This window comes from Brassica napus, chromosome A9 (genome assembly GCF_020379485.1).
Source record: "Brassica napus cultivar Da-Ae chromosome A9, Da-Ae, whole genome shotgun sequence".
NCBI classification, from domain to species: domain Eukaryota; kingdom Viridiplantae; phylum Streptophyta; class Magnoliopsida; order Brassicales; family Brassicaceae; genus Brassica; species Brassica napus.
The window spans coordinates 7,911,133-7,934,480 of NC_063442.1; the positions used below are offsets into that span (position 1 = coordinate 7,911,133).

The 23,348-nt window shown below is 33.3% G+C and overlaps 2 protein-coding genes and 1 long non-coding RNA gene across 4 annotated transcripts; 2 read left to right on the forward strand and 1 right to left on the reverse strand.

Moving 5' to 3' along the window:
- Positions 1-3,632: 3,632 nt before the first annotated feature.
- Positions 3,633-11,769, reverse strand: LOC106450823 (lysine-specific demethylase 5B). 2 transcript variants are annotated; one of them, XM_013892594.3, is made up of 26 exons: positions 11,577-11,769; positions 10,170-11,486; positions 9,919-9,976; positions 9,620-9,742; positions 9,429-9,486; positions 9,154-9,290; positions 8,848-9,009; positions 8,643-8,729; positions 8,319-8,501; positions 7,933-8,085; positions 7,661-7,843; positions 7,501-7,566; positions 7,271-7,366; positions 6,828-6,914; positions 6,632-6,748; positions 6,328-6,538; positions 6,144-6,208; positions 5,858-5,916; positions 5,639-5,770; positions 5,406-5,565; positions 4,986-5,321; positions 4,831-4,887; positions 4,611-4,709; positions 4,440-4,535; positions 4,160-4,350; positions 3,633-3,997 (listed from the first exon to the last, which is right to left on the reverse strand). In XM_013892594.3, exons 2-26 carry the CDS (start codon positions 11,471-11,473, stop codon positions 3,823-3,825), a joined length of 4,395 nt encoding a protein of 1,464 aa, XP_013748048.1. In that variant the 5' UTR covers positions 11,474-11,486; positions 11,577-11,769; the 3' UTR covers positions 3,633-3,822. The 2 variants fall into 2 exon arrangements, with proteins under 2 accessions (XP_013748048.1, XP_013748056.1); XM_013892602.3 differs by having other exon boundaries at positions 7,933-8,082; positions 11,577-11,767.
- Positions 11,770-15,622: 3,853 nt separating this feature from the next.
- LOC106450818 lies at positions 15,623-17,938 on the forward strand. The gene is made up of 4 exons (XR_007316206.1): positions 15,623-16,346; positions 16,423-16,598; positions 16,690-16,763; positions 16,934-17,938. It is a non-coding gene; the product is annotated as an uncharacterized LOC106450818 (long non-coding RNA).
- A 2,354-nt stretch (positions 17,939-20,292) lies between these two features.
- LOC106450801 (serine/threonine-protein kinase BSK7) lies at positions 20,293-23,324 on the forward strand. Its single transcript, XM_048739713.1, has 10 exons — positions 20,293-20,693; positions 20,780-21,003; positions 21,090-21,225; positions 21,299-21,432; positions 21,511-21,616; positions 21,718-21,803; positions 21,933-22,121; positions 22,219-22,371; positions 22,481-22,594; positions 22,693-23,324. Exons 1-10 carry the CDS (start codon positions 20,612-20,614, stop codon positions 22,933-22,935), a joined length of 1,467 nt encoding a protein of 488 aa, XP_048595670.1. The 5' UTR covers positions 20,293-20,611; the 3' UTR covers positions 22,936-23,324.
- The last annotated feature ends 24 nt before the right edge of the window (positions 23,325-23,348 follow it).

Here is a 23,348-nt window from a genome sequence, read left to right on the forward strand (position 1 = left end):
AGCAGATGCATTTTTGGTTAGTTGTTACTTAACTGATGGATGTCGTTATTTTTTTCACAATATATATTATCATTAGCTGATAAATGTTTATCTTAGCTGTTACAAAACATATTGACAGTTTTTAAAAATTCTTTGTAAAATGTTAATAAGTAGCTTGTGGCTGGTAAATAGTTTGTTAGATACTATGAAAAAAGTTAACAAGTTAACAAGGTGTATAACATTTAAGTTGAAACTTTTTGTATTAATATTTTATAAAATATATTATCATTAGCCGATACATGTTTTGGTTAACTGTTACAAAATATGTTACCGTTTTTATATCGATTGCTAAAATGTTAAAACTAGCGATTGTTAGCTGATATATATTTTTGTTAGAAGGTACAAAATATGTTATCGTGTTAACTTAATCATTATCTATTCAACTATTATAATCCTAGCAGTTAACAATTATTGTAGCATATATAAATCAAAAAAATATTTGATGTTATTGTTTTTGTTTATATATTTTTATATTAAATAAATTATCAACTAACAATTTCTATAATATGTAATGTAACAACTTACCTTTAAACGTACTTTGTTAACATTTTAAATAATATATTGTATTTCTTCTTTCCTTATATATTGTGTTTTCTCTCTCCTCATAACTATTTGCAGTTTGCTAAAGCAGAAGTATAATCCTAGAATAGTCGCAATTCTTTTAGAAGATTTGGGTTTCTTTGAGACCATGATTCACTTGCATATTTGGCACATCCAACATCGACATTATTGGATATGACGGTGATGAAGATGTAGTGTGGAGGAGCAGGTTAATATAGAAATGGTGTGACGATTATAATTGATTATGAGATTGACTGCAATTTTTTTTAAAAAAAAAAATTGCTTCAATGAAGATTGGAAATAAACTAACCGTGAGAGGAAAGAATTACAGGAAAAAGAGATAAATGTGAGGATGAGGGATGGGAAAAGAGAGAGAGAGAGAGTTGAAAGGTTTGGGGCAGGGATAAAACAGTCAATCTATGCTTAAAGTACTACAGAGATTTTGTTTTACATACCCATAGGGTAGTTCACCAATTTTGACTTCAATTCAGTATATATAGCAAATTGTCTCTTAATTTATTGTTCAGATTAAATATTTCGTTAGTATATTGTGTTATATTTTTTATTGGATTTTTGTTGGATCAATTATGTAATTCTACGAAAAAAGTTGGATCTATATATTAATATACTATATCAGGTCAAATTTTTATTGACATTTCTTTCATATTTAATTGCATGATTCAAATGTATAATTAATATATTAAAAGTTTAGGTCAAATTGAAAATATTTTTAAAACCAGTAGGATGGATATAAATTGATCCGCCTGTTTTGACAAAAATCATGAGCATAAAGTTAATATATATGCAAAATATAAAGCCGATATTTCTGATAATATTTCATTTTTTATAAAATAAATCAATGGTAATATTCTTAAATATTTGTAATAAGAAAGGTTACAACACGAGTGAATCACGCTTATATATATTGGTACCCTCTTATCTAATATTCACTATTTTGACGACATCCACTTCAGTTTTCTCTTAAAATTTCAGGTTTAAATTTCAATGTTCCATCTTCTTGTTTTTTATATCGTTTTGGTTTCGTAAGTTCCAGAAAAATTGTGGTTCTTTCTTGCTTATAAGAACATGATTATCGGGGAGTTTTTAGGGAAATGTTCTTATATTCCGCTAAAAATCTCATTCTAAAAATTACTAATAATTATGTTCTTATGACTCGAGAAAAAATGGGTTCCTTATTAGATTTTGTAGAAATTTTTATGTTTTTAATTTAATGACAAAATAAAAGATGTATCGTTGACAAAAGAGAAAAAAAAAAAAAGAGAGAGAGAGAGAGAACGGGACCTACTTGAAAAGAGCCAAGAAGAGAGAGGATATCTCTTCTCTTTCTCTCTCACATGTCTGAATCACTTTGCTATTTCTTTCTTTGCTTTGGACAGTGAGCCTCCTTTCCTAACTTTATTTATTTTCAATTTTTATTTTCTCCTTTTTAATTTGACTTTCTTTTTTATCTTTCAATTTTTATTCGAGAAAGTATTTATATATGTGTAATAATATATTGAGGAAAGTTCCACCTAATTTGAAAGTTTGTATGATGCATTTAATATCCGGTGGCTAAAGAATCCGACCAATACAATCCAATTTGTCAACATTTTGTACAATATAGTCTTTAGATATTGTTTTGCTATATATATAGTATTAATACTCGGTCCTTAATCTTTACACTGACTTATTTTGTCAACAATCCCTATAGTCAGTTATGGCTAAGTTATGGTGTCAAATTACACAGCTTCAACACCTATTTAATTTGACAATGAAAAAAAAATTGACTTTCACTTTTCACCTTTTTTGCGTAACTTTCACCTAAATTAATGTGACTTGTCCTTTTTATAAACTAGCAATTTTGATGAAAAGATCGGATAAATATACTTGAGGCTACCACTACTGAACTTGGCAAAAAAAATTAAATATATTTTCCATAAATGGCTATAAATATACTCAAATTTGTCCATATAACTTTTTTGTTAGTTTTTTTTTTTGACGCTGATTTATTACGATCTTACAATTATGATATAAGAAAGATTACATAGACGATTCGACAACAGACAATACTACCTGCCTTCATACCTGAGCTGTCCTATGAAGATCTACGCCTGACCAGATTTACTTGCACCATGTTGAAGATTCATTGTAAGCCTTTCCTCTGTAGTCTGGCATAATTGTTTAATAAACCGTTTTCTCCGGGACTTGAAACCTGGATTTCCTGTAATCTGCAATAAATTGCATAGTCTGGGATTTGAACTCCAGACCTGAGTGTAGAAGCCTTTAAACCTTAACCAATAGGCTACGGTGCTCCCAAAACTTTTTTGTTAGTTCAAAAGAACAAAAATATAGTCTACAGAAGAAGGTCCTCCAAAAAAAATTATAGAAGAGTGTCAATCACAATAAATGTAGATTTACTAAAATGGAAGAAGAGTGTTGAAGGAGGCTTTCATTTTGAGGACGGTGTCTGCCAAAGGTACAACAAGGCTCTATTTCTATGAAATTGCCGTAGTTAATAATGCTTCACAACATGCATACACATTAGACATGAATGTATATATACATAGAGAGAGATGATGGATTATAATCGTGGGTTTGTGAAACATGATGTCATCAAAAGTGAATCTCTTTCTTGCAAGGAAAGTGATCTCAACTGTTGCTTTTATATTTTCCTTCTGATGTATTTTGTGGGGATAAGAGAGATGATTCTCTTCACAAGTTGTTGTGGTCCAGTAGTTTCAAAATTCTAAGAGATATATCTGCTGGTATAGGTGTTGCTTGAGTTTTTTAAAAGTTTGAAATGTGCAACAAATATCAACCAAATCCATGATATATTGAAATTTGTATATATTTTCTTTCAAGATTTCTTTTTTCTTTTTGCATTTATAAATAAAACTGTTAAAACTTAAATCCAGTATTCCAACGATATTCACAACAATTAATGGTCAACTAACTGGTGACAAAAATCTTGAGTCACAACAGCAAAAGAGTTTACAGGATATAAAAGTTCAGACTGACAACAACTAACAAGATTTTTACCAAAGCAAAAATAACAGTTTATTCAAAACCTTAAATTTGTTGTATAATTGGTTCGACTGGTGCGTACATTAGATTTGATCATTATGTTCTCCATTCCAATGGAAACATTACAAAAAAAAGAATGACCTGAGAAAACCTATCTAAAATTGAATGAATAAATTAAATTTATATATATTTCAGAGTTTATTTTGGTTCTTGAGAGAAAAACCAGGGAAGGATATGAACCTGAGGACTCCGTTTAGCTACCCTTTGGATGCGTTTTCGGCTTTTCCACTGCAAATCACCAACCGCTGCATCAGTCGCTACTGCCCTCCTTGCCCGTCTATGGTTCAGTGACGGTGTCTTTGGCTCCATTGATCTGTTAAAACATCAATCAAAACAAATGGATTCAGAGAAATGGGAAGACCTTGGCTTCTGATGGTGATTTATAGAGGCTTCAAGAGAGTGGGTTCTTAATACATACATCACAGGTGAACTTAAAAAGTTTGTGGCAATGTGTTTGGATAGCAAAGAAACAAACCTAGGGAGATCAATCTTTGGAGAGGATTCTGCCACTGGACAGCAAGCGGAGCAGACATAAGCCTCAGGCCGCCAATGAAGTTTAACACAATAGGTGTGATACCATTCGCCGCATTGACTACAAGAAACCATGGATCTCGAGTTGTATGGCTTTAGGCAAACACAGTGTAACATACTTCGAGCTCGTAATGACTGCATCAAATCAACCATAATAATACAAACAGTTTTAGATAGACAGTAAAGGTTGTGTTGTGCTTATTAACATTCATTTTCTTGCTAACCTGAAGTTCTTCCTCTGCAATGACAGGCAAATTTTCACCCTCCGAGATAAGCTCGAATACTTCTTCCAAGGCAAGAGCACCCGAGTCTGTCACCACCTGCAGACAAAACCAATAGCTCTCGTTACGCATTCCAAAGTGGTAGTAAGCAATTTACTGAGAAACCGTGTGTACTTTTCTAGCTCGTTTTGCCCACTCTTGTCCAGTGTCATTTAGCTCCACAAGTCTCTTGCCTATGTGATACTCTTCAGGTAATATTTTCAGTGCTTGTCCCTGTCAAGAGAAGCAAATAACCCACACTCATCAACCAGATCATTGTGGTGTGGTGTCAAACTATTTATTGAAGTTAGGCATCTCAGTATGCGTAGGAAGTTGATATACTATCAGAACATACCGCTTCTAAGTGCTGCTGAATTTTCTGTAACGAGGGCTTTCCTAGATCTTCTGGTAGCTGCCATTTTTAAGACAAACTTAAGCGATCAGAAAGAGGTACGTAGCCACAACTACACAAGTGTCAAAACCAATTAAAAGTCAATGCCCTATTTGTACCTCAGGGGAAGGTGAACTAGAGCCTAACAAAATGGTCTTATAACACCATCCTAGTTTTAAACTTGCCGTTTGAAGTTTGGGAAGTTCTTCCAAGTTAAGACCAAGGGACAGACCAGATGTTCTAGCGGAGTCCACTCTGGTCATTAAATCCACAATCTTCGGAAGAATCGTGCTATGCTTGCCATCATCTGTTTTCGCAGTGGCCAGCAAATCTTCAGTTTCTTGCACGAGCGGATGATTATCACACTGCCACCTCTCGCAATTAAGCAGCAATGTTTCAAGAACCCTTGGCTCTTGAAGTTGAACACTAAGCGATTTAGACTGAGCGACCAGGTCCTGCAAATATTAAAGCATTGAATACTCTATGGTCACATGTTACAGAAAAACAAAAACTAGAATAGGCACAGGAGGCGGACAAACCTTTAATGAAGGAAGTTCAAGCAGAGAACACGGAGATGACGACATAGAGGAAGCGGCAGATAGAAAAGGCTCAGAGTTCTGAAGCCAAGTTTCAGCCAACGAAATTGTGTTCTCTATGCCCTTCAGAGAGGGCAAAACAGCATCGATGTTGACAGACATCCTACGAACAACATATTATTGATGAACAAAGGACTTAAGAAATACTAAGCATGCGCTGGGTTAAGCAAACATACCTTACGAGCTCTTTAAGGTCGTACATCTGAGTTTCACTAGCAAGGATACTGCTTGCTCTTTCCTCCCAGCACCTCGCCGTTGACAAAGTTCCGGAGATCTCAACAAACAGCTTCTCCTCCTCGATTTGTAGTCTGGAAATAGAAAGTCTTGACATGAAACTAAAAAAAGAGTGGAATGCATATAACAGATTCTACAATTAATATTAGTTGACAACGTACGCAACAGCTTCCGAGAGCAGCTGCTCAATAAAATCCAGAGACGTTCTTGCAGCATAAACCTACATCAATATAAAAAGCTCCATCAAAGATAACCACAGAAAGAGAACTCGGAACATGAAACCTAAAGCTATTTCATAATATAAAACAAATTTACATGCATTTTACGTCCAATATCAAATGAAACAATGCAAAGAAGTATTACAACTTGTATTCAGAATATCTTGATAATTGCTCGAGACGAATAAGTGATACAAATTTTTTTTTTAAAAACAGAGAAAACATTTACCGTTAGCGCTTTTTCCCGACAAGATGCCTTCTTCAGTTCAACCTCAACAAGAGGGAGCCCTTCAACTATTTCAGAAACTTAGATTAGGGTTAAGCTATGATTATGCATTGCAACGAAAAAACAGTTGGGAACCAGATAAGAGACAGTAAAAGAGTGTCTAGGACCCTAGGTATAAAAGTAAGACCTTGAATGCCTAAGGATGCTCCATCGTGGAGAAGGGAACTCAGGTCACTAATCAGCTTTTGTTGGTCCTTGCCTTCACGAACATCAACCATTGTATCATTAAAGCGTGAAATCCAAGACAAAGCCTCAACATGGTACTGCCTCAGGATATTCAGCTCAGGAATGTTAATGCTACTAAACCCATCAAATTCATGAAGCAACTCTTCCACATTCTGCGCAGATAAGAAACGAATGACTTCAGAAAGGTTCGACAAGAGTACTTGTTTTAATGACACTTCAAGATACAGAACAAAAGTACAGCCAACCTTGAGAGATATAGAACCACTCAAAACTTTGCTACATTTATCACGGGCTAATTCTGATTTCTTTAGCAAATCCAGGATCCCTTCTGTTTCTGTAAGTGTCACCTGAAGCTCCAATATCTATTAAGGGAAAAGAACGATTAGAACAGATGAACAAGTGACAGAGTTATCATTTTCAGAATAATGATGATATAGTCACCTCTGACTTTAGCTTGAAAAGTTCATCCAGTTCAATTCCAGGAGGTTTTGAAGTGGCGAGATAGCATCTCGCCCTTTTAGCTAATATCTGCACCCATGAGGAAAATAAATGATCAAATTCAAGAAAGGGCAAGAAGTGAAAGAAAACCTGGAAAACTAAAACCACAAGACTAGGATTATGATCGTAAACTTTGGAAAAAAAAAAGGAGGCAAATACATCTAGATTCAATATGGCGTCAATCTCTCAAAGACCTTCGTGAATATGCAGGTATTAACAAAAATACGGCCTAGATACCCTTTATCTCATTTTTATTCGATATGGAATCATATTTAATCCAATATGCAATATTTATATAGTCCTTTTAACTCAAACACCCCATAACAGAAACTGTGAGCTAGATGAAAAATATGACTATGGATATGACTGTTTGAACCATGGTTTACCTTTGCGGAAGAGATTTTCTTTGACAAGATCTTGTGCTTTTGTAGGGAGATTGGTGAACTGGAGACTTCGGAATGCAACAGCTGCAGCTGGGTGATCTAGAAGAAAAAACAGGTGACACTAATCAGAAAGCAGAACTTGAATGATTTTACTGGATTTCATCAGTTGAACTTTCATGTAACAAAAAGGCATTTTCTTAAAAACTATGCCGGGAAGCTTTGTAGTAGCATACCGTTGGGCTACTTGACAGTGAACAATCGATTTTCTCAGACAACTTCCTAGCCTCTTCAGCATAGTCCTACACAGAATGGAAATGCGCTATTAATAACATAATGGCAAACATCGTTAATAATTTAAAGGAAAACTGGGACCTTTCAGGTACATAGACTAACCTTTAATTTAAGATAACCAGACTGAAAGCATGGAACGGGGTCAACTCTCAGCAACTCATCGATGAATTCCAAGTGAACTTTATCTGGATCATTGTTGGCTTTGCCTTCGACTTTTGAAAGACAGTCGCCAACAGCTTCAGCCCATATCTTTGCTTTGATCAAACTTTTTGCAACATCCCGTACCTGTGTGACATATATAGAAAAGTTTATTTTCCAGAATCTACCACAAAGAGATATATATAAAAGCTTTCTAACAGATATTCAAAACTCACGCGGTCCATTTCTGATCCACCCCAAAGAAACTGTTCTGCTTCCTTCAAAAGAGTGGCATATTCAACACTGGAAAAGACATCGAGGAGAACCTTTGATGCTCGACCAAGCCAATCTTCAGCTGGTCGTGCCTGACAGACTTGCATTCCCTCCTGCTAGTAAAAGAAAAGACAGCAATAATTAATAAACTGTAATAAGATTCAAGGCCAAAGCAACCAGATATTCAAAAGTCTAGATTGAGACTTGAGACCTGTATAGACATCAATATAAAGGAAGGCGCTCACTTTCTTTAATACTAGAATTTATCAAATTCTTTAATCGAAAAGGTAAGGATGAAGAATGGCTATGCTGCCGCTCATATAAATTCCAACAAAGAGTAATAAGTTACCTTTTTGTTAGAAGCAGCTGATCGTTTGGTGCCTGAACTCGGCCGCTGTGAGTTTTTGGTTTCTTGAGTTTTGCAGTCACCGGACTTTTCAACTTCTTGTATCATTCCATGCAACTCGGCAAGGGTATAACGATATACTAGACGCAGTTTTGTAGGTTCACATTCGCAGAGGTGCTTCCAGTGCTGAATTCAAAATTATAAAACATACGGTAAATCAAGAAAATCTGCCTACTGTAATGCACCTTTAGAAACCTCAACAGTTCTATCTATAATAAAGGCTAGCCAAGTTGATCGCTCTATAAGTAGTTTGATATAAATATTTACCTCCAAGCATGCAAAAACGGATGGCCTGCAGTTGCAGACGATAGCAGATAGATGGAGAAACTGCTGGCAGATGATGCATGTTGTATCCTACAAATATCGTTATAAAATGTCCACACATCAGAGTATTGTCTTATGAAAGCTAGCATGAACGAGTGGGCAAGCTTAACATCAAAACCAACAGTATCTGATTGCATAAAGAAAAAACCTCTTCGATGCCCACAGAATCAGGGCATTCAGGCAGAAACATAGGAGAAGATCTCAAAATACCACTTTTCCAGAGCTGCTCTCTCCAAGTTTTTTCCTTGCTATATATTCTGAGCAATTCTTTCTTCAAATGTATTGACCCTTTGCCATCGCAGCAGTTTGCCTATAAGTAAATACAATTAAAACAATCACGGAGGCTGCACATACATCCATATTTAGTAATTCTAGAACGAAATTATCTTTCGTAAAAGCAAAAGATATAGACCATTAATCAACCAAAAACAACAAACTTATATTGTCTCTTTACCTTAGCGACCACACAGAGAAGCTCTTCATGAGATATGACTGCCGGTTTACGGTACAGTCGATACAGCTCCGCCCCAGAACCACCATAAGGTAGCCAATCGGCAGTGGCAAAGTTGACGGCCTCTGCACAGTTTAAACCTGATAGGACAGCACATGGCAGTTCATCTTAAAGTGCATAATGACATTGGTAACCAAACTCCCTAATGCAATTGATGGGAACCCTTTAACAGGCAACTAGTCACGTGACTATTATAACTTAGATTAGAGTTTGCGTACCGAAATTGAATCCCGCATGGAAGGATTTTGGAAACGTGATCACAAAGTTTCCAGGCTCCTAGCAGTGAGAACAAGTACATAACTTATGTTGGAATACTTTTAGAAGCAAAGTTATTATTAATCACAAATATCTCCCAAACTTGCACTAGAAATGCTATCAAGCAAATGAACTATATACTTGTATATCAAACCTGTAATACTGTGTAAACTGGGACTTTATTTTCTTGTAAGATAGTCGGACTCAACATAGTAACCAGCTGAAAGAGCAAATCTGGCTGAGCATCAAAGAGATCAGGCAGTGTTTTCCGCATGACCTACAGAAAAATCACGCAGCACAAGCACCTTAACTTTTCTTTCTGAAAGTAAGCAAACATTGTAGTATGCAAGAAGAAATTTATTCCAACGAAGGAAAATGAACTTATACTACTGGGCTGTGAATAACTAGCCAGAGATTATTATCATTTGGAGTACACCAAAAAAGAAAACAAACCTTTTCAAAAGCACTAGCAGCACTGCCTGGAACACCATACCAACATTTTGCTTCTCCCCTGAAATGTAGAATCAAAAAGAAAACAATTAAGAGACTCTTATTATGAGTGAAATGTCTTCTTTATGACAAAATAAGGTATAGAGCAAGGTGTATTTGCGACTTCCACGAACTCAAACATAACTAAATACTCTATATGCATCAGAATCACGACGAATTACAGTAGAAAAAAAGAAGAACATGACCACACATACCAGTGATGATAATTCACAGAGTAAAAACAATGGTCCTCAAAATGCCAACAAAAAGAAGAGAAGAGCATTCCAAGATACAGCCAAGGCACTGTAACACCATTGATGTTATGCCGAATGGCCTGAAGCATAGACCCTTTCAACTTAGGCATGTTATTGAGATTCCAAGGGCTACGGCAATATTCATCCCAAACACTTGCCTCAACTGATTCTGGTCTTTGGTCGCCTATTCTAGGAAAACCACTCCCATAAACAGAAGTATCCAAGTCATTACCATACATAACTTCAACCTCACCACCTGACCCTTCTACTATTTCCCAAAACTTTTTCTCAATCTGCGTCCTAGACACCGGCCCTGCACCAAACCACTTTCTTTTGGCGCGATCAGCAATACGCTTAAAGTCTTCAAGTAACAAGCATTTACCGGGCACAAAGCCAAAAGTGTCTTCATCAGTGTTCAAGCAATCAAGGCAATACCAGTTCCCAGGTGGAATATGGTTCAACGGCGGCGAAAGACAGTATATATGCCAACCTTTATTACAACTATCACACAAGAGCATCACTTCACCATGTGTGTCACTTTTGCACTGCTCACACGCTTGATCAACCTCTCCCTCGTTTTCCACCTTTGGATTCTTTACGTCAGCTTTTATTTTCCTTCTCTTCGAGCTCGAGAACTCAGTACACCGTCGATTCCTTTTGCAACTCTTTGCAGGATCTGCATTCATCAGACTGTGATATTTCTCAAAATCATGCAAATGCTCTTTATACAACTGACACAAAACATGCTTAGCACACTTGGAGATCTTTTCACCAGAGCTCATGAACTGATAAACCTCACCCCATTTTTTCCCCTTGACAACCTTATCATAACCCCCAAACCTCTTCACCGCGTTAAACAGCTTACACAGATCCAAATCATCCCCTTCAAAGACCACTCTCTTCTTCAGCTTCTTACCTAAATGCTCCTCCACAAACCTACTGTACTCCAGCTGAAACGTCTTAGAGTTGCAAGAAGCAGGACGGAACTGCAACCGGTGAATCTCCTGCGTCTTTGTCGGAAACTTGACAGACTCCAAATCCAAACCAAAAGGAGGTTTCCAAGTACTAGGAGGAACGATCTTGCAGATCCCATAAGCCTCTGCCTCTGGCTTGATCTTGTGTATATAATCTAACGGGTCTTTGAATTCATCTTCGGTCGGGTAATAAACAGGTCCAGACGGGACATTGAGAGATCCTCTGAGTTTCTGATCTAAAACCCTTTTCTCTACTGCCTTAGCTCTACCTTTTCCCATTACCAAACACATCCACAATCATAACCTACGAACAAAGTCAATTTGATCACAAACCCTAGAGCAATTATCTAAGAACAGTGAGCGTGAATCCAATTCTAGGGTTTTAGCGATTTACCTTGAGAGAGGAAACAGAGAGAGAGAGAGCTCGTGAAACTAGTAGAGGAGACGAAGTGCAAGGAATCTTTCTGGTTTGTGAAGATTTGGGAATTTTAATAAAAATCTTTTTTTATAAAAGCTCACTTGTTTAATTTCCAAAATTGGGTTTTCGTTGTAACGGATATTACGGAAACGGAGGAGAAGGAAGCCAGACGCTTCTCGGTTCGTGTTTATGGGAAGAGAACTTTGTGTCGGTTTTGTTGTGAATGACTGCATGACGTTTATATTTAAATAAGCTGTACTACGTGTAGTTTCATTTTACCTCCTATTGATTTTTTTTTCTGGGCCCTGAAAGTTGGCGGCTTGTAAGGCCCAAACTCGATGATTAAGCTAAATTAGTTTTCCGACAATAAAAGCTAAAGTTGCAAATTCAAAGTTCTTTACATATGAAATCTTGTTTTTTTTTTTTTGACGAAACATATGAAATCTTGTTGCAAGTTGTAACTATATAATTAATCTTAAACTATAAAAGTTTTGAAAAAATAACATTTTCAAATTATCTACATTTCTTAAATGAACCTTTATATTTTATTTACATGTAAGATGGTCATAGTCTCGTAGGATAGAAGCAACAAAAATTTCAAGAATATAAGGAAAAGTTGTGTGTTTTCAAGGTAAGAAGAAACAAATAAAAACAGTAAAAAAACTGCGATATTGCTCGCAGCCTCGCAGGTAAACATGTGATGGTCGGTTAAAAGGCGTTCATACTGTTCAAACAAATATCGGAGCGTTATGTCGGTGGCAATTATTTTGATAAACCTCAAATTTATCATACTTCTGAATTCATATTTCATTTTAGGTGAAAAGGTTAAATTTTTAGCGATATTATATGCGACATAGGAGACATGTATGTGCAAATATAGTAATGTTATAAAAAAAATATTGATCTATATTACTAAAAGATTTTTTTTTTAATTACTGATATAAATTGTTGACATTTCTTAAAAATGGGCTCATCATATTATTATATATTTCATATTTAAAAACTAATATCTCTACTATATAAAAGAAACTAATTTAAAGACTCCTAAGCTATGCCACATCAGCAAAAATATTTGTATCCAATCAAAGTTACACATTTAACAAGCTTAAATAAAATCCAACCTTAGTCGAAATCCGTTCTCTAATCATATTACAACGAAATCTATTTTCTTTAAACAACAAATTTTCAAGAGATTAAATATGATCCACATTTATTCAGCCAATATTTTTCCTCACCTTCCCATACCTTTTCTCTATCCTTTCTCTACAGTTTAAAGAAAAATCAATAGTCCTCATGAATCATTTCTCTACAGTTTAAAGAAAAATCAATAGTCCTCATAAATCTTATATAATTAAAAAAGTTTAATGAATCATTTATTCAAATTGGCACAAAACAATGATGAAACAAATAGTTTTTAAAAATCAAATAATGTATAAACATATACAAATAATTTATTCCAAAAATGTTATAAAATAAATAGTAAAATCTTAGCGAAGAAGATAACTTAAAATATATAATAAAACTAAACTTATATATTTGTTTTCAGTAGTATGGTGATATGAATAAATTAAAAAAAACAAATCAAACTATTAATTTAAAACAGTTTATTTTTCAAAGTATAAGAGCATTAAAAATTTGGATTAAAACAAAAATTTAAATATTTTATATTTGATGGATATACAATTTTTTGGATGAAACATTTACCAAACACTATTATATACTATTTCTCCTATTTTAAAATATTCAATATATTTATAATTAACACCAGATCAAAAAAATAACATTTGAGAAATTACATAAATGTAAAATAAAAAACAAGTGAAATTTATCAGTTCAAAAAAATCACAACGAAAACTCAAATCGATCACCATATGTTACACATTACCTTAGACATTTTAATTTTTTGAAAAGTAAAATGGTATAAAATATTCAAATATATAAAGATGTAAAATGAGTTTCAAAAATAATAATAATAAAGATATAAAATTAAGTTTATAAGGTACAATCCGCGCGTAGCGCGGACAAGAATTCTAGTTCATATAAATTTGTAAGACTGTATCTAATATAATGTTACTGTATCTTTCAAAAAATATAATTATCAAAATTTTAAAACCCACTAAGTTTTATAAACGTCTCGATAATTAAATAATTTTATTTATTATTTATATATATTAGTATCAGTTTCAGCTTTATACACAATGTAAAATTTATGATATAAATTTACACAATCTTTAAAATTAAAATAAATAGTAAAAATAATTAGATAATTTTTTTTGTAAATTATAAAAGTAAATTAAAGTACATGTAGACACAAAATAACACAAAAAATAGATTTTACAATATATTTTAATTTATAAAAAATATTATAAAAATCCAAATGGTAATCTTAAATGCACTTTACGGCTGACAAAAAGCACTTTACGAATTTCACTAACTTACTCTTACTCTTGTATATACTTTTAAAAATATAATATGTCACACCATAAGTAACATATCCATTTTGGATTTAGGCATATTTATACCCCTGGATTTATACCAAAACCTTATATGATTTCAAGTAGAGAAATGCAATACTTATAGTATTTTTACTTTATATTATAATAATACAAGATAAAAGAATTATTCCCGAGATTAAAATTACCACTTGAGAGATACTTTAATAAATTTTAACATTTTAAATTAAATTAAAATTATTCTACTTTATTTTGGAAATATATGTATATGCTGACATATATCATTTAAAATGGCCACATTTTAATTTTCAATTTTAAATAAAAATCACAAATTCGTACTTTATATAAAAAATTATAATATATAAACAAAATATTTAACAAATATTACACCTACTCATAATATTTTAACATATGAAATAGTTATTTTCTAGATCAATATGACATAAATCTCTTAATATATGTGCTTTTAAAACTATAATTTTTAAAATAAATTCTAATTAGTTTAACTAATATTCAAATATTTAAAATATAGTCAATTTTCTTAAATTGATATATAATTGATAAGTAAACATTTTTACGAGTACAATTTTCACTGGCTATTCTATCTAATATACAAATATTTACAAAACTAGTTGAACATATATAATTGTCATTTATATTATAAACTAACAAACAGTTAATAGTTTTGCTAACTAAAATATAATCTCACACTTTGAAAGTATGGATAAAATTTGGTATACTATTACAAACAGCTATAAATCATATAACGTGGAATTGGAATGAGAGGCTAAAAGCATCATTATTAATGAAAAGCTTATGGTTTCACCAATATAATTTAGTATTTAAAAAAAAATGAGATTGGAAGTTGCTATATGTTGAGAATTTTTATAACAACTTTTTAGAGTCTATTAGATGATACATTCTCTCTTCTTTATTATATTTTCTACTTGTAAATGATAAGATACTCTTATTGAAAATTTACCAATGCTAACAACATCATTAGTGGTATAGTTTCTCTAGATAATACCTCAATCATTTAATACTAATATAAATTTATTATGAAATTAAAATTTAAAATGAAAAAACAAAAAATTAATCACAAAATGACACATGAAACTTTAGTCTCTAAAAACTGTAAACATTTCTCAAAGACCATACGTTTCTCATGTTTTATCTTCCTCTCTCCTCCTTTTAAAATATTATAGTATTATTTTTAGTTGATAAATTATTCTTTTTATAATATTTTAGTATTAATTTTAGTTGAAAAACTCATCAACAAACCATTGCTACGCAATCTCTAATGTTCTGACTTCTAAAAGTATTATGCAGCATAATAAATTTAAATCACAATATTTATGAATAACAAAAATCACAATACTAAAAGCAGCATATACTCAATGGTGAGACTGCCACGTCAGATTTAAAAATCATCCAATAAAAATCTTACAAAGTGCCATGTCATATTGATTTCTGTCTGAGAAAAAAAATTATTGTTTCAGTGGACTTCGTCATTCTGCGGCCCAGCAACACAGGTAAAGAAACCCTATCGACTCTATCCTTCGACTTCGTCTTCTCCTTTCCTCTTCATCCAGTCTCCGTTACTGAGCTTCATCTACCATCAATCAATGGTGTTCTTCAGTACACTTCGTTTCACCTCCTTCTTTATCTCCTTCCGTATAAACCACTTTGTCTTAAGTTGATCCGATTCAATCCCGAAAACCTCCTCTGCTGAAACTATAGCAAAGAAACCAAACGGCAAGTTCAATATGTCCCACTATCTTGCTTTTGTTTGTTATTCAATTAACCAAAATAGTGCCAGTTTCAATTAAACTGCCCTGTTGATCCTAGAAGCCATTTTTTGCCATTGCTCTTGCGATGGCTTCCATTGATTTTATGCTTCATCAATTCTGATTTGATTTTCTCTCTTTTTTTTCACACCAGGGGTTGATTTTGGGAGCACTTTTCTTGCAGCCTAGCTTCCTGGTAAGGGTTGAGGTAATGTAAGTCTTCGCTCGGTTTGGTTTAACGATGTGGGGGTGAGGCTCCTATTTTTGTTGCATATCTATTCTCCTCTTAGACCTTGTGAGGAATAGTAAATTTTTTTGTCAGATTAATTGAACTTAGAATCATAATTCTATTTTCTCTGGCCGTAATGTTTATTACTTAGTGAATGCCTTGGTAAGTTATTATAACTTTATGTATTTGTTGTGACTAAACTGGTTGATAAACTTTGGAATTATGGGAAACAGGTTGTCTAAAAGATGCATTAGGCAATGAGATACTGAAGCTTAAGGTATTTTCTCTATCCTGATTCTCAAATTGATTTTGGAGGCTGTACATATAGTTTCCTTTGGCTGTGTGTTCGACAGGATCAACTTGGTTCAAGACAGAAGGCTATTTCTTTCTTTGAGCGTGACAATTCAAGCAACTATCTGATACCCGCCTGCATTGAGATACCCACGGATGGAACTGACGAGTGGGAAATTGACGTGAAACAGTTCCAAATTGAAAAGAAAGTGGCATCTTGGTTCATATGGGGGGATCTGTGAGTTTTATTGTTTTGTAAGATTTGTTTTAAAAAGTGTTTTAACTTTTTATCCAGAAGTGACATTAATATGTTTTTGATTCCTATGCAGGCACAGAGGCACTTATTGCAGTTTGGAGGTTGCTATCAAATTTCTCAAACCTGAGCGTATAAGGTTGCTATGAGGTTAATGCAATTAATTTGAATCATGATGTGGAATGCATAGTAAGATTTGTTTACGTAGTAAGATTTGTAAGATACGGAGTAAGATTTGTTCTCTCTCTGGTTATTCATGTAGAAGCAACAGAGACTCTCTCTCTCTGGGGTTCTAAAATTTGGGTTTATTTTCTGAGCAGATTGTCAAGGTTGCTGATTTTGGAGTTGTCAGAGTACAGATTGAATCAGGGGTGATGACAGCTGAAACAGGGACACATCGATGGATGGCTCCGGAGGTATGAAGTCCATAACTCTCTGTTTAATCTCTCACTCACTCACTTTGACAATTTACTTCTGAGATCCAGGTGATTGAACACAAACCTTACAGTCACAAAGCAGATGTGTTCAGTTATAGGATTGTGATATGGGAACTTTTGACTGGTCATGTAACAGTTCTGCTTACAATTCTTTCTCTGAATTGTTCTACATGCTAATTAAAGATACTATGACTAAATTGTAAATGGAAACAGATCCCATATGCTTATTTGACTCCACTACAAGCGGCTGTTGGCGTTGTTCAGAAGGTACTGTATTTAGTTTAAGAACGTCACATACAAGATTTTTTTGGCTAAATTGAATTCTTCTTTTTTCTACAGGGTCTTAGACCAAAGATTCCAAAGAAGACACATCCAAAAGTGAAGGGACTTCTACAGAGATGCTGGAACTAAGACCCAAAAGACAGACCAGAGTTTGAGGAAATCATAGAAATGCTTCAACAGATAATGATTGAGGTAAACGTCGTACCGTGATGATGATCCGAGTAAAAAAAACCCTTTTAGAGGCGAGATTTCTGAGAGCAGGATGTGGTGGTGGTGAAAACAAGCAGGCTGGAGATGAAGACCCTGCAGATAAGGACAAGCACTGTTGGAGATAGTGAAATATATTATTTATATAAATATAATTATATATTTTTATTTACATAATAGTTTGAAAAAAAATATTTTGTGTAAGTAATATCATAATTTTATAAAATACTAAAATCAATTGGGTTAGTTTTTAACTTTCACAAATAAAAAATATTATTTTTTCATTAGAGATAGTCTAAGGTATGGCCGACGTAAACGATCGACGTTGAGATTTCAACTTTTTTTATTCTTAATATTCTAATGTTTCAATATAATTTGAATATTCCCTTTGTTTTATAATATAATGATTTAAAACTATTTTTTGTTTCACTATATAAATTGTTTTTATATTTCAATGTAATTTTATATTTATTTGATATTGTGTGGCCAATTAAATTATGTAAATTATTGTGTAATTGATTAAATTTATATATTGAATGACAATTTTCTAAAGTAATAACTTTTAAATATTACAGATTTTAATTAAAACTGAATACATTTTAAAATAGATATAAAATCTATAAACTAACTCTATATAGATATGAGGACGAAATTGTAAAGTGGTATCACTTTGAATTTCTCTCATTCTATACATTCCTAACTGGAAGGAGATAATCAACATCTAATATTATGTTATTCTCAGTATATTAGAAATGGTCGAACCATAAACCAATTAAGGATGAAGTAAGGAATACATAAAGATGTATTTTCAGTTATCACAAATATATAATCAATTTTTACAACAACTTAATTATGTACAGCGTAGGACAACAGAGAAGAGTTTTCATATAACATCTCACTATATTATTGGCTAAATCAGTTTTCTCTAGCACAAATACTCACTCAATTCTTGGAGTTTAAGCTTTTCTATCTAATGATATTAGTAGTTTGATCCAAAAAAAGAAACGGTCGAACTGTACATTGTAATTGGAAAAAGAAAACAAATAAAAATCAACCGAATACTTTTAAGGTATATGAAACAAAAATTAGAAATAACAATTCTCTGCAATTAAAAAATAAGACAATAAAATTGTAAAAATACAAAATAAAACAAAAAAATATACACAGAAAGAAAAATTTAGTAAAATAAAATCATAATATAATTTTCATAATTGATAGTACTTAGTTACACTAAAAAAATCTAAATTTACAACATACACAGTTTTATATACATCTTTAAACCTATTATCTAATTAAAATAATTCTAAAAAAAGTGCAAGCATGAAAAGTTAGAAAATATACGATAAAATATAATACATAACGTTAAAAATACATTATCATTGATCACTAAAAAATCATGTTAGTAGTAATAAAAATGAAATGACAACATATTTATTAAAACCATAGAACGGCACACAACAAGGTGTTATTAAATATACAAACTACAAATTAAACATGCTCAACGCAAGCACACATAAAAATGAGACATCATATTTGGATATATTTAAATAAATAATTTTAAATATATTATATTCTTGGTAATTTTAAAATTACTTAAAAAGAAACTAAATTATTAAAAAATTAATATACAAATAAAACTAAAGCAATATTTTGTAACGTCAAAATAATAAATGAATAAAAATATATTATGTTAATAAAATAGATTTTAAATACTTTTAATTCATGTAATATTACAAAATTCAAAATTTGTTTATTATAATTAATATTTAACCATTAGATATATTAAAATAATATCCTAGATCGATATTTAATTGTCAGTTTTTTACTATTACACGTAAAAAATATTATTAAGTACATTTTTTTTAAAAGGGGGTTTTATATTTTAAGTAGGTCATTGGAGTACTTTTTCTTTTCGTGAATTTATTCGAGATGAGATTCCGATCTTGATATTAGTCTAAAATGTCAGACTTGATTCTTCATATTTTATTAGTTATTTGTGTTACATATAATTGAAATACTTACTTCAGACTAAAAATATATAAAAAAATAATCAAATTTAAAAATTAGTTATATATAATTTAACATACAAAAATTCACATACAAATAAAAATGATATATATAAGCAATTTAAATATATTATCCGCGCGTAGCGCGGAGAAAGGATCTAGTAATTATAATAATATATTTGTGAAAATATAGAGGGATTTTGTTATTAGCCCTTAGGTCAGTCTTATAAACCATTCGACATCGATAATGCAAAAATGTTTTTTTTTTTCTGAAAGCCTATGATGCAAAAATGTTGGTCTCTACAAGCTCCAACTTAAATATAATTGCTATTTATTGAAATAAATGTGAGCAAGTTTTTGGTTGGTTAAGGTAACCAACATCGTTCTTGTCAGCTGATATTTCTGTTGTGTACACATGTATTATGTGTAATCCATATTTTGTCGAAATATATGAGCTAGAATGAACTATATATATTTGTCAAAAAAAAGTAGAATGAACTATATATATAGAAAGTACTCTTATATAAATAAAATGTGAGCATATATTCATTTTTTTACAAGCTAAAAAGAAAAAAACGTACAAAAGAAATTGAAAAAATTAATGGTTGTTAAAGGTGTGTATGATAGCAAAAGTGAGTTGGTTCTTATGTTTTATTCGGACCCATTGGTGGAGTTGACTTGGTGAGGAGAGAGGCCTGTGCTTGCTTTGCTGTTTCTCTCTTACACTTATTAGCCCCAAAACACACACAAAATAAAAAATAAATAAAAGTTATAATTCTTAAAACTTTCTGGCAAAGTTGTCTGCTTTTGTCTTCCCACAAAAAGGATAGAAAGTTTAGGTTCTTGAGCTTTCTCTCTCGAGCTAAACACCCACACGAGCGTCTCTCGATTCCTCATTTCATCCTTTTTCGCATTTATTCTTCTTCTTCTCTGCTTTACTTCAGTTCTCACCGATCTTTACCCTTTTGGTATCGTTTTGTAAGTTCAAGAACATCACCAATTGGGTTTTGTCTGATCTGTTTTATAAATTCAACGCGGTTTTGTATGGTTTGACTGAAACACTGAAATGGGTTGTGAAATTTCCAAGCTATGTTCCTTCTGTTGCCTTTCAGAGCCACCTGAATCCAATCGTGGACTCACAGCCTTAGGTAACACTTATAGCTCTGATCCATTTTTGACCCTTTTGTTCTTGTTGTTGTCTTGAACTCGTGGATTTGCTTCTTTTTCTTCTCAGGTGTTGATGATAGGATTGGTGAAGGGAACGATCTGCCTCAGTTCCGTGAATTCTCTATAGAGACGCTAAGGAACGCTACATCAGGTTTTGCTACAGAGAATATAGTGTCAGAGCATGGAGAGAAAGCTCCTAATGTTGTCTACAAAGGGAAGCTTGATAACCAGAGACGTATTGCTGTCAAAAGGTTTAACAGGAAAGCTTGGCCTGATTCTCGTCAGTTCCTGGTAATGAATGATGTTGGTTGCTTAAAGCTCTTACCTTTATGCAATTTGGGTTCTTGAATCTTTGGTTTCTTTTTTTTTCTCAATAGGAGGAAGCTAAAGCTGTTGGTCAGTTAAGGAATTATAGGATGGCAAATCTGCTTGGATGTTGCTATGAAGGTGAAGAGAGACTTCTTGTTGCTGAGTTTATGCCTAATGAAACCTTGGCTAAGCATCTTTTCCACTGTAAGATATAAGCTCCCTTCTTATGTATGGTTACATCAAGCTTGTGTTGTCTCTAACTATTGATATGTTTCAGGGGAGTCACAGCCGATGAAGTGGGCAATGAGACTAAGAGTAGCTTTACATATTGCTCAAGCTTTGGAATATTGTACCGGCAAAGGGCGTTCACTCTACCATGACCTTAATGCTTATAGAGTTCTCTTTGATGATGTAAGTTAAAGCTTTTTTTTTTTTTTTAATTTCTGTCCTTGATGATATGTGTATGTAAGATTCATCATTTGGGTTTAGGACTCGAATCCAAGGCTTTCTTGCTTTGGTCTGATGAAAAACAGTAGAGATGGTAAGAGTTATAGTACCAACCTTGCTTTCACTCCTCCCGAGTATCTCAGAACAGGTAATACACTTGAACACTTGGCGTACCAGCTTTCTTTATTTGGACTGTGACGAAGTTTTGTTCTTTACATAATAGTTTTTTTCGTATGTTTGTTTCTAAAGGTCGCGTGACACCAGAAAGTGTGATGTACAGTTATGGAACTCTGTTGCTTGATCTTCTTAGTGGAAAACACATTCCTCCTAGCCATGTAAGCCTTATGCTTTAATATATCAAACAAGTCACTCTCTACCACAATTATTTCTGAATGTCTGTTAGGTCTGTTCAAAGAAGAGTGTATCTTTCTAACTAAAACTTCACTTGTTCTCTGTATTTGTAGGCGCTGGACCTCATACGGGACAGGAACATTCAGATGTTGATCGATTCATGTTTGGAGGGTCAATTTTCAAGTGATGACGGGACTGAACTGGTACGGTTAGCTTCTAGATGCTTGCAGTATGAGCCTCGAGAACGGCCTAACCCAAAATCTCTAGTCACTGCAATGATTCCTCTCCAGAAGGACCTTGAGGTACTTTCCTACAAAGGCTACAACCACTTCTATTTTATCTTTCTCAAGCTCTTGTATCGTCTGGCTGATATGTTTTGTGCATTTAATCATGTAAAAGACTCCTTCACATCAACTGATGGGAATACCAAGCAGTGCCTCAACAACGCCTCTTTCACCACTTGGAGAAGCATGCCTAAGAACTGATCTAACTGCCATACATGAGATTGTTGAAAAACTTGGATATAAAGATGATGAGGGAGCAGCCACAGAGGTTCCTTTCTTAACACTCGTAACTGTCTCATTGCAAGTCCTTGGCAAGACTGTAATCCTTGTTTCTTATTGTAATCTGATTACCTTTTTGTTTTGTGTAAAATGTTCAGCTTTCGTTCCAGATGTGGACCAACCAGATGCAAGACTCGCTGAACTTCAAGAAAAAGGGTGATGTTGCTTTCAGGCACAAAGACTTTGCAAATGCTTCCGAATGCTATTCTCAGGTGAATGTTTTGATGTTGTCAGATAAAAGTTAGTGAGCAAATCATAGGCAAATTCTATCACAATTTCTGATGCTAACTTTTTTTTTTGCTTTTGACAGTTTATAGAGGGCGGGACAATGGTTTCACCAACTGTGTATGCAAGGAGAAGTCTGTGTCACCTGATGAATGATATGCCCCAAGAGGCATTGAACGATGCAATGCAAGCCCAAGTGATATCTCCTGCTTGGCATATCGCATCTTATCTTCAAGCTGTAGCTCTCTCAGCTCTAGGACAAGAGAACGAAGCTCACGCTGCTCTTAAAGACGGATCAATGCTCGAAAGCAAAAGAAACGCTCTATGATGATGGTGATAACAAAAACAAAAAAGACGAAACAGCTCATAGGCTTTGCAGAATATGATCAAAACCCACCATCATCCTCATAAGAGTAGATATGAGCCACTACACAGGCTCTCATATCGTGTGCATCCTCATCATTATCATCATTGGTCAGTTTCGTAGTTCCCTTTTTTTTCTTTTTCAAATACTGGACGATGCATTCATTTGGTCTTGTACCGCGAATTGGACTCTTTTTTTGAATCTGTGATGGAGATTTGATTATGGATTGGGAATGGTGTGATTGTGGATTTGCTTTGATGGTTTTTATGATTTGTAATCAATGTTTTGTAATAAATAAATAACTTGTATGTAAACTTTGTATTTTTGACTTTGGATGATCTTTTGAATTTTGCGTATCAGAGCAGAGATGTTCTTGT